Source organism: Bison bison, unplaced genomic scaffold (genome assembly GCF_000754665.1).
Source record: "Bison bison bison isolate TAMUID 2011002044 unplaced genomic scaffold, Bison_UMD1.0 scf7180017864518, whole genome shotgun sequence".
In the NCBI taxonomy this organism is placed as follows: Eukaryota; Metazoa; Chordata; class Mammalia; order Artiodactyla; family Bovidae; genus Bison; species Bison bison.
In genome coordinates, this window is record NW_011495071.1 from 13847181 (window position 1) to 13858667 (window position 11487).

The window sequence follows — 11487 nt, forward strand, 5'->3', positions numbered from 1 at the left end:
AGCGCCGGCGGGGCGGGGCCCGCGGGGTGGGGGCGGGGGCCTGGCGGCCAGGCCGGGCCGCGGAGCTATAGGGGACAGAGCGCGCGAGGCGCGTGGAGCCAGCGGCAGCCGCAGCCTTTAGCCGGAGCCGGAGCCAGCGCCGGCGCCGCCATGCCCCTGGCCTTCTGCGGCAGCGAGAACCACTCGGCCGCCTACCGGGTGGACCAGGGCGTCCTCAACAACGGTTGCTTCGTGGACGCGCTCAACGTGGTGCCGCACGTCTTCCTGCTCTTCATCACCTTCCCCATCCTGTTCATCGGGGAGCGCTCTGGGCGAGCGGCTGAGGAGGGGAGGGTGGAGGCCGGGAGGGAGGAGGAGGCGCTGCGTCCTGCCGCTCTCCATGTCCCCTTGCGGGCGGGCGATCGCCGCTCGCCTCCCTCCGGGGTTCCCCTGCTCTGTATGAAGCCCCTCGGTCCCTGCGCTCGCATACCCGCGCAGCCCTCACTACTGGGATGTCCCTGAAACCGCGCCAACCACAACGGACGCTCCTGACCCAGGGGACCCCCAAGTTTTGCCACCGTGGGGCTAGAGCCGGAATGGAGAAAGGGGAAGGCAGGGGGTCTCTTTCCGTGCTGGAAAGGTCGGGAGGGGGTCGGGCTGTACTCTGAGAGGCGCTGTGTAGGGAGCCGGGTCACCCCTCCCCCAGGGCACCCTCCTCGTCAGCCGCCAATGGGGCCAGGGAGGAGAGCAGCCTGCGCCTCGGAGGCTGGGATGGAGGCCCTGCGAGCCCTCGGGGTGAGCCGAACAGTGACGGTCAGCAGCCTCCGGAGATCCTGGGATCCCACTCGCCCTGAGCGAGAAGAGGCTCCGCTTCCCCAGCCAACCCCATCCGGTCGCGCGGGTACCTAGAGTGCAACTTCTCAGGCTCCGTGCAGAGCCCATCCGACTTAGCAGCGACCCCGGAGGACCCCAGCGCCCTGTTTGAAAACCCTCTGCAGAGCTGGGCGGAACCGCCCGGGAGGTTTTCAGTGCCTCTTTCCTGGGGTCCCCTGAATGTATTTCCCAAGCTGGCTAGCTCTGTCAACTCACTCTGTCAACCCTGCTTCCCCCCAAACCTGTTAATTCCCTCTAATTAAGAAAAAAAGCAAATCTTAACATTCATACACAGCTTTGGGGAAGAAAGGAATAATTGTCACAGAATTAAAAAGAGAAGGATACTGCAGAAGCAAAAAGTTGTTAGTTACTGACAAAGACAATTAGAAATAGGAAGGAAGCTATGCTCACAGATACATCAAAAATTGTAACAGCATTTACACTGTTACTCTCAACCAGATGGATTATTTACGCTGTAGTTTGTCACATGAAAAGCCAGATATAAAATGGGTACCTACACATGTGGGCCTCCATGGGTCTGGGCTTCATGCAAAGACATTTAGTTCAAGTGAACAGACTGAGACATTGTCCTGGGTACACTCCTCATCCCCACCGTGGGCCCCGTGCCTAAGCACCTTCCTGGGGTTCATGAAACCTCCTCCAGGTGAGCCAGGCTTCCCACCTTTTCCTGTGTCTCCTTGCAGGATGGGGCAGTCAGAGTTCCAAGGTGCACATTCACCACAGCACATGGCTCCACTTCCCTGGGCACAACCTGCGCTGGATCCTGACCTTCATGCTGCTCTTCGTCCTGGTGTGTGAGATCGCGGAGGGCATCCTGTCTGATGGGTGAGTGACTCTCAGAGGACCGAAGTAAGCGGGTCTCTTCCAGGGTGCCTCCCGAAAGGCCCAAGGAGACCCCAGCTCACCTGCATTCCATGAGCCGATATGGTTTTATTTGCTAATAAATTCAGCAACCGTTTACTTAACATACATGTGCTGGGCTCTCTGTGCCAGGCACTGGGCACTGAGAATCATGCCCTACCTAGATCTGCACACCAAGACCCAGTGAAATAATCCTAGAATTTATTAGAGTACCATAGCTCCTGTGGATATACTCAGCCTCTCCCACAGACTGCTGGAGTTACCTTCTCAGGGCAAAAATCACTCTTGCTTGAGATCTTTCCTTGGCTCCCAGTTGTTTTCAAGGTCCCAAGTGCTTAGACTGACATCCAGGTTCCTTACAGTTGGCCCTCCCTGTCTCGAGCCTCATTCCCAAAGGCCTTCTCCCCATGCCCACCTTTCCCAGGGCCTCACAGCATACTCTCCACACCTCTGCCACTGCACAGGTCATACTCTATGTTCTCATCTATATCTATTTGCAAACTCTTTCTCCCTAAGCCAGAAAGGCCTCAGAGTTGGAAGCTGCATTTTACTCATCTTTGTATTCACCATGCAAGGCACATGAGAAAGTTCCATAGACTCTTAGTGACTCCTTAAGAGAATAAATGAAATAATCTTGCAAGTAAGTACTCTGGGAGGATAAAGGAAGGCAGATTGAGCAAGCTTCATGGTTGAGGGGACTTCTGAGCCAAATCTGGAAGGATGACTAGGGTTCTGAGGAGCAGAGGAGTTCCAGAGAGGGTGGGAGCAGTGAGGCAGTGCAGCGGGGCTAGTGTGAAACACACCAGAGCTGTGAAGGCTGAGACTTGGACACTGAGGGCATCTCCAGGAAGGTTTCCAACGCCAGGCTGAGTGTTTGAGTTGAATTTTGCAGGCAGTTTAGAAGCGATGTAATCAGCATAGCACTTGGAGGTGAGAACTTGAGGGCAGGGTGGCAGCAGTGAGTAGCTGGAGGTAAACAGCACCTAGGAGGTGACTGCGGTAGTCTAGGTGAGAGATGACTGCAGCCGAAAGTGGTGTGTCAGCAGTTGGGGGTGCAGACAAGGCGGAGGTGAGCAGCCATCGCATTAAAGAAGAATGACTCCCTTTTGGGTGAAGCAGTGATGGAAGGTGGTGGGCATTTGGCTTAAATAGGTGAGGTACAACCCTTCTGAGCAGGGGTTAGACTATGCCCAGATTCCATTCCTGCCAGCCCTGGCTCCTGCAGGTGGACAGCACGGGGAGGGGATCCCCACCCCCATCGATAGACATACTCCCTCACCCTCCGTTCCCACTGCATCCTGGCTTCAGAGATAATCTCTGTGATAACTGCTTGCCTTGGGCTTCCTCCAAAGCCCAAGGGATAAGCAGGACAAGAATGCATACTGCCACATAACTAGCAGGTGAAATGTCTGCCTCCTGCCTTCTATCCCAGCACCCTTTCCAAAGCGGCGCAAATGCCAGAGAGGGGAGGGCTGCCTTGTGAGCCCTGGGGCCAGAAGATACTCACTGGGCTGTAATGAACAAAACAATGGAGAAGAAACCATCATTACTGTAGAGAAGGTAGACCTTGGTCTTCACCAGCATTTCTGCTATGCTGTGTATCAGCTGTGGGACTTTGGACAAGTCACCCAGCCTTCCTGGGCCTCACTTTCTCTACCTGTGAAATGAGCTTCATAATCCTTTCCTGACCTGCTTCATAGGAGAGTCCAGGATGATATTAGAGCATGGAGAGGATGCAAAGTGCAGAGTGGCAGAGCCCTGGGCAGATAGCATACTCCCAGGATGTGGGAGACTGGAAAGAATCAGACTGGGGACTCCTTCCTGCTGGCTGTTCAACAGACCCCTCTGTGTGGGCAGCACCTGTATCCCAAACCTCTCTACGCTCAGTGCAAATCACCGTCAGCTCCCCAGAGGGTGGGTCAGCTCCTCAGTTGGGCACTTGTCACCTGGTGTCTGCTGGTTTCCATCTGTAGCCTACACCCTTGGGCAGGCAAGCATGAAAGAGGGACATGGGAGGGGAATCAGACTGGAGGAGAAGCCACAGTCCCTGCCTTCTAACACCCCCAATCCACCCACCCTGGGTTTACAGACTTGCTGGGAAGTCTACAGGGCAGATAAGAGAAGGGGTGTTAAAGCAGTGGTTTTCAAGTATAAGCCTCATTTGGGCTTCCAGGTGGTGGTAGTGGTAAATAACCTGCCTGCTAGTGCAGGAGACACAGGAAACATGGGTTCCATCCCTGGGTAGGGAAGGTCCTTGAAGGAGGGCATGGCAACCCATTCCAGTATGCTAGCCTAGAAAATCTCACGGACAGAGAAGCCTGGCAGACCACAGTCCATGGGGACACAAAGAGCCAGACACGAATGAAGTGACTTAGCACATATGCAAGCCTCTTATAGTGATTAATTCAACCAGTCCATTCTAAAGGAGATCAGTCCTGGGTGTTCTTTGGAAGGACTGATGCTAAAGCTCAAACTCCAATACTTTGGCCACCTCATGCGAAGAGTTGACTCATTGGAAAAGACTCTGATGCTGGGAGGAATTGAGGGCAGGAGGAGAAGGGGACGACAGAGGATGAGATGGCTGGATGGCATCACCGACTCGATGGACATGAGTCTGAGTGAACTCCGGGAGTTGGTGATGGACAGGGAGGCCTGGCGTGCTGCGATTCATGGGGTCGCAGAGTCGGACGCGACTGAGCGACTGAACTGAACTGAAGGTATAGGGCTAATCTATAGGGCTTCTTGTCTTCCTTTAAGGATTATTTCTCTGTGGTGCTCTGAATTTAGAACAACGAAAGGTTTTCAGGTTATTTATAAAAATGTTTTCTTAACATAGAATGTTTTCCCAGACCAGCATAAACTGGAAAAAGCCCTGTAGAAACTTTTACCTAATTTGTTACCTAAGTCAGTATGTATTATTTAATAAAGCAGCCGAAAATCTGTTTAAGTCATGTCATAAAATACTTATTTCAATTATGTTTATTCATTGTCATTTTATAAAATATTTATTATTTCTACCTTCTACTGCAAACAGAAGACTGTATTTAAACTTATGAAATAACATTTTAGATGTCACTTAAAATCTATGCAAGAGTACAGAGTTTTTCAAAATTCTTTTTAAAAAATGTTCTATGTATTTCTTTTAAAAATATTTATTTGTTATTTATTTGTCTGGTTGCGGCATGGGGGCTCTAGTTCCCTGACCAGGGATCGAGCCCAGGCTCCCTGCACTGGGAGTGTAGTGTTTAGCCACTGAACTGCCAAGGAAGTCACTTCAAAATTATTTCAAGGAGCACAGAGGCAAGAGTTTTGAAGGCCCCCTGGGCAAGGTGTTGGCTGTTCCCAGTGTCCCCACTAATGGCTGCCTTGCACCTCTTATAACAGTGTGAAGACCTTGTGCTGAGACTATCCACTAATCAAGGCTTGAAGAATATCAACATTTACAGTCTCATTTACCAAGAAATCCGGAGGCCACCTTTTTTAGTTGGTGTGGTGGCTTAGTGATGGCATCAGGACCCCAGCTTCTCTGCATTCTGGTTTCAGGCTGGAAGCTTTGCAGCTGTGACTGCCAAGGCCAGCTTCCCTCTGCCAGATTCTGTAAGCGTGAAACCAGGGAGAGAAGACCATGAATTTCAAAGCCTGAACACCAAACCCTCATAGCATCTCCGTGAATGCCTGGGCCCCTTATTTAATAGATGTGTTGGGGGTACTGCCAAGCAGAGCTGCCAACATATAGCTGCCGTGCATGTGTTCTGGAGGCCGCACTGCATGCTGCACCCTAAACACAAGGCCTGGGCTACTCGGTTGGGGAATGGCGCAGCTCACCCACATCTCCTCTCTCCTTCTCTCTTACCCTCCTCTCAGGGTGACCGAGTCCCACCATCTCCACCTGTACATGCCGGCCGGGATGGCGTTCATGGCCGCTGTCACCTCTGTGGTCTACTATCACAACATTGAGACATCCAACTTCCCCAAGCTGCTGATCGGTAGGGAAGCGGGAAGGGTGAGAGGGGGAGGGAATAGGGACTTCCATTTGTTCCTGTGCCAGGCGCTGTTCTAGGCGCTAGAGGTTCAGAAGTGGAGAAAAATCCCTGCCATTGTGGAGCCTCCAGTCTGGTGGAGGAGACCTACAAAGACAGTAGACAAATAAGTAGTGATGATGCTAAGAAGAACACAAAGTATGGTAAGGGGCAGAGAGGAAAGGCCGTGTTGCTGTCTGTATAGGATGCTTGGAGGAGGCCTCTGGTAAGAGTGGGCATGCAGACTTTGGGCGGGGGGGGGTAGATGTTGCATGCAAATGGCATAGCAAGTTCAAAGCCCTTCTGATAGGAACACACTTGGCAAAGAAGCTGGTATGGGCCAAGGCAAATGTGGGAGAATGGTTGAAGGTTAGGTCAGGGGCCAGGAGATGAACAGAAGACTCCAGGCTCTGGGCCTGGGCACCTGTGTGAGCAGTGTATTAGTGACCACCGTGGCAAAGGAGCAGGAGTTGGGGTGTTTAAGCCACACTGAGTTGAAACAGCCAGCTCAAGTATCAAGCAGGCAGATAAACAAGTTGGGCACTCAGGGGAGGTCTGGGGCAGTCATGGCTTTGTAGGTCGCATGTAAAACTTGAGCCCAGATGCGGTAACCTTTAGAAAAGAGAAGGGCCCCAGGACCAGAGCCTGCGGTTTGCCAACGCTTGGGAGTGCCCGCTTAGACCTTCTGACACCATGTGGCTGGGGTCCCAGGCAGAAACAACAGTGATGATTGTTGACCTTTATTGAGACTGTATTGTGTGCCAAGCTCTATGCTAAGCTTCCTCCATGCATCATCTCACTTAACCCCCACACTCTCCCTCTTGTACTGTTGCTATTCCTATTTTACAGACGTGAACACTGAACTGAGAGAGGTTACACATAATGACAGCGAACACTCATTTAGCACCTTCTATGTGTCAGGCACAATCCTAAGCATTTTACATGTATTAACTCCATTTAATCCTTACAACAAATCTGTGAGGGAGGTACCATTATTACCCTTTTGCAGATCAGGAGACCAAGGCTCAGAAGTTAAGTGGTTTGCACTAGTCTCCCCAGCTAGTCAAGGGGTAAAGCCTGGTTTAGAACCCAGGAGTCTGGGACCCAAGCAGACTCTTAAAAAGAATGAAGCTGTGTGTCTAAGAGTCCTCAGACTATGTTGGACCTGAGGTATAAATCCACAGATCTTCCTCTGTGTGGGGCTCAGTCTGCATGTCTAAGGCCGGGCTGTACATCTTACTGTTAAGCTGTGGTCAGACTGTGTGTCATTAAGTCAGACCATGATTTTTAGAAGTCACAGCATTAATTGACATCTGGAGTCTGGAACTCTCTATGCTAAGCCAGAGACAGCCTGGTGTCATGAATGGGAAGGGGATGCTTCCCAAGCTAGCCTCAGGTCTACCTTTCTGGTAAGGTGGGAGCTGCACTCCATCAGGATCGTGCAAGAGATGTCCTCACCCCAGGGGCCCCCATATGAGTGTTGTTGGGGGACTGAGGGGCAGCAGGTGGAGAGAGGTTAAATACAGGCTTCAGAGAGCCTCCCGCACCAGTGTCTGAAGCAGCTTCTCATGCACAGAGACCCCTCCTTAATCGCCAGGCCCGGCTGACCAGTGCCTCTGGAAACACCCTATCTGGGCATCTGGCAAGTTCATTTTGTCATTCTCCAGAAAGCATATAATTTTCTCTCCCTAAAGCACAAATTGGGCTTCCCCTGGCTCGGCAGTAATGAATCTGCCTGCCAATGCAGGAGACACAGTTTCAATCCCCGGGTTGGGAAGATCCCCCGGAGAAGGCACTGGCAACCCACTCCAGAATTCTTGCCTGGGAAATTCCATGGACAGAGGGGCCTGGCAGGCTACAGTCCACGAAGTCAAAAGAGTCGAATATGACTTAGTGTCTCAACAACAATGAAGCCCAAATTACCACCCTTGGACAGACCAGTCCTTCTCCAAGGAACAAGGACTAATTCCCTCCATTCCCCTTAGGTAGAGTCTTGCTCTCCGCGGAGCCAGAAGTTCTAGAACAGGGGAAAGTGAAGAGGATGCACCCCATGGGCTGCAGGGCAGTGAGTACTAGAGAAAGAACTGTCCTTTTGTGGAGGCTACGGTCTGGTCATAGGTCTGGAGTCCTGCAGAAAGGTGACCCGTGTCCCGAGAAGTAACCTTGTTCGTGGACCTGGGTGAGATCAGGAGGTGTTCTATGAGAACGTCATGTTTGAGTTGAAAACGGAAGATAGGTAGAAACTAGTTAGGGAAAAGGACAGGGAAATGCTTCAGACAGAAGGACTGGCATGTGCAAAGGCCCAGAGGCAGAAGAAAGAAAGCACATTAGGACATCTGGGGTGGGGGAGGGAAGGAGTGCTAGAGGGCAGAGGGCAGAAGGGAGCTGAACTGTGAAGGCTAGAGTGGCAGGTGGGGCAGGACCTTGAAGGCCACCCCACAGGCGTTGGTCTTTATCCCAAGGACAATGGGAAGCCATTGAGGATATGTAACATAAAACTTAGTTTAATCACTTTTCAATGCATTCTTCAGTGGCATTCAATACATTCACCTTGTTGGGTAACTGTCACCACCATCCGTCTCCAAAACTCTTTCATTTTCCCATTAAACAATAACTGTACGTGTTAAACAATAACTACCCTCAACCCTTCAAAGCTGGCATTCTACTTTCTATCTCTGTGAATCTGACTACTTTAGGCTCCTCATTTAAGTTAAATCATACACTATTTTGTCCATTTGTGACTGGTTCATTTAACTTTGTTTTATATTCTCAAGATTCACCCATTTGTAGCACATGTCAGAAAGTTCTTCCTTTTTAAGGCTGAATGACATTCCATTGTGTATGTCTATGTGTGTGTGTGTGTATATATATATATATATATATTCCATTGTGTTATACACATCCTGTTGTATATCTATATATATTATATATATATACCATATTTTGTTTTACACTCATCCATCAATAAGCAGTTGGATTGCTTCCACCTTTTGGCTACTACAGATTATGCTGTTATGAGAATGGGTGCGTTGAGGTCATATTTCGTTAAATATATTGGTCTACAGAGGGCGAGAGGGGAAGTGGGGAAACCCTGAGAAAGCTCTAAAGGTAATCCAGGGGAGACATGATGGTGGCAACCCAGGTGGACAGAAGTGGATGGATTCAAGATAATTAGGAAGTAAAATAGAGTTTGGTAATAGGTAGGATGTGGGGGTGAGGGAGCGGAGAGAGAGGGAAAAAGCGGAGGTAATGAGAATTCAGAGGGGTTTTTCAATTATTTTATTTTTTTAACTTTTTATTTTCTATTGGAGTATAGCTGCTTAACAATGTTGGGGTAGGTTCAGGGGAATTCAGAGTTTAAAGCTCAGCAGCAGCCCCCGTGCTGTTCTTTCCCCTCTCCTGTTCCCTCAGACAAGCCCTAAGCTTTCACCGAGCACTGCTGTGTCTGGCCACAGGCTGAGAGCTCAGCACTGTAGGGTAGGGTTGATGGCTTAGTCCTGGGTCCACCACTAACTCCTTGTGTGACCTTGGACAAGACGCTCAGGCTCTCTGAACCTCAGTCTCCCCATCTGGACAGGAATAGTAAGTCCCTGGCTAAGTCCTAGGATTCTTATAAAGATCAAATCAGATCATGTCTGTTAAGCATTAGAGGCTGGACCAACCTGAGACGTATTTACAAGTCTGGTCCCAGTAGGAAACCCTCATGAAGGCCTCCAGAGCTTCTGATGCCTGGGATAGAGTCTGTTGGGAGAGTGTAGGTGTGGAGGCAGGGGTATGGCCTCCAGCTAGGGGATTCCTTGTGACCTGGAGACCAGACTCAGCTGAGAGACACCATCCAGACTTGAGGGCTGGGACCAGAAGCAGACACTCCTGCCCGCTATCCTGATGCTCTCACTCGGGGACCTAAGATAGGTGGCATTCACCCCTCCCCAATTCAGTGTCTCAACCTAGTTCCCAGCCCAGAGCCAGGCTGAGACAGACCTCAGCTTTTGTCCCCAAGAGCCCACCCAGGGAGGAAAGGCAGGGTGACAGTCTTCTTCCCTCTCTGTGATTCCTCTAGAGAAGAGCTCTAGGCATTTAGGCTGACCTTATAACATATATAAGATCCCATATGTCATATATTGTAAACCATATGACTCTAGGGAGTGAGGGGGAAGGCCTGCCTGTGCCAAAGCACTCCCTGAAGGGGGACTTAATCACTGCTCTCTTTTGTCGTCACCAGTAAGCCAAAACTGGCTGGTTTATTGGTGGATTTGAATGGGGTAGATAGGAATTTAGAGGATAGACTCTACCAATGACTTCTGATCATTTACAGTCTCAGGTCTGAAATCTGGATATAATAAATATATTAACACCTGATACCCAAAGAGTACCCAGTGTGTGCCAGGCTCATTTTGCTAAATGCTTCCCATACATTGCTCACAACAACTTTTGAGGTAGTAATATTATTATTCCCATTTATGGATGAGGAAACTGAAGCCTAGATGGGTTAAATGACTTTCCCAGGATCATGTAGCTATTAAGTCACAGAATCTGAGCCCAAGCATATCTGGCTGCAGGCCCAGCTCTAACCACAATACGCACTGCCTCCCAGGACTGTGACTCACTTTTTTGTATCCCCCACTCCCCAGGCTCCCTGAAGAGTATCACTGTGCTACAGTGGGCTCTGGGCGAGGGAGGCCATAGACCTAGGGCTTCACCTTCCCTCTGTCATTAGCTTGCAGTGAGCTTGGGCAGGTCCCCTCCTCTCTCTGGGCCTCAGCTTCCTCATCTGTAAAATTAAAGGACTAGATTGAAGGACTTTTAGGATATTCCCAGACTGGGAATTCCACAAGGAAGCCATTATATGGTGGAGCCTACTTGTGTTAGGCGTTAAGCTAGCCCAGTTATGCCACGTAATGGCTGTGTGACCTTGGATCAGTTACTAAACCTTTCTAATTCCTTTATCTGTTTAATCGAGGGTGATGGCAGGACTTTGCTCACGAGGCTTTTGTGAGAAATAAATGAGATATGCATGTTTAAAGTGCTTATTTGACACGGTGCCTATAACTTAGCTAAATTCAAGAAGTAATTTCACCATTTTTCTTCTTATTTATTATAAAGGAAAATTTGGCTGACCACCTTGACTTGCAGGATTACTATTATTTCTGAACATGCCTGTCATGAATGTTTTAATGTATGCACATTGCTTCTCTGGTAGCTCAGACAGTAAAGAATTTACCTGCAATGCCAGAGACCCAGGTTCGGTCCCTGGGTGAGGATGATCCCCTGGAGAAGGGCATGGCAACCCGCTCCAGTATTCTTGCCTGGAGAATTCCATGGACAGAGGAGCCTGGTGGGCCACAGTCCATAGGGTTTCAAAGAGTCAGACATGAATGAATGACTAACACCTTCACTTTCACTGTCTCAAAATTATATGCTCTTATATTCACACACACAGACATCTCTCACACTGAGTGTGCTTGGCCACAGGCACACCTCCTCCCTGACACACTTTTCTGTCCTCTTGCACACACTTGCGCAGGCATGAGTCCACACACATCCACATACGTGCACACACACCCTCCGTGCTCTCTCGCCTCTCCCTGGCAGCCCTGCTAGTCTACTGGACCCTGGCCTTCATCACCAAGACCATCAAGTTTGTCAAGTTCTACGACCACGCCATCGGCTTCTCGCAGCTGCGCTTCTGCCTCACGGGGCTGCTGGTGATCCTCTACGGGATGCTGCTCCTCGC

The 11487-nt window shown here is 50.1% G+C and overlaps 1 protein-coding gene across 2 annotated transcripts in view; it reads left to right on the plus strand.

Moving 5' to 3' along the window:
- Positions 1-105: 105 nt before the first annotated feature.
- ABCC8 (ATP-binding cassette, sub-family C (CFTR/MRP), member 8) overlaps positions 106-11487 on the plus strand; it is a 79700-nt gene continuing 68318 nt past the window's right edge. For both annotated transcript variants that reach the window (XM_010830524.1, XM_010830525.1), the window contains exons 1-4: positions 106-304; positions 1557-1698; positions 5599-5720; positions 11346-11485. In XM_010830524.1, the coding sequence (XP_010828826.1) occupies positions 151-304; positions 1557-1698; positions 5599-5720; positions 11346-11485 (558 nt within the window). In that variant the 5' untranslated portion in view covers positions 106-150. The remainder of the gene's footprint in view (positions 305-1556; positions 1699-5598; positions 5721-11345; positions 11486-11487) is intronic.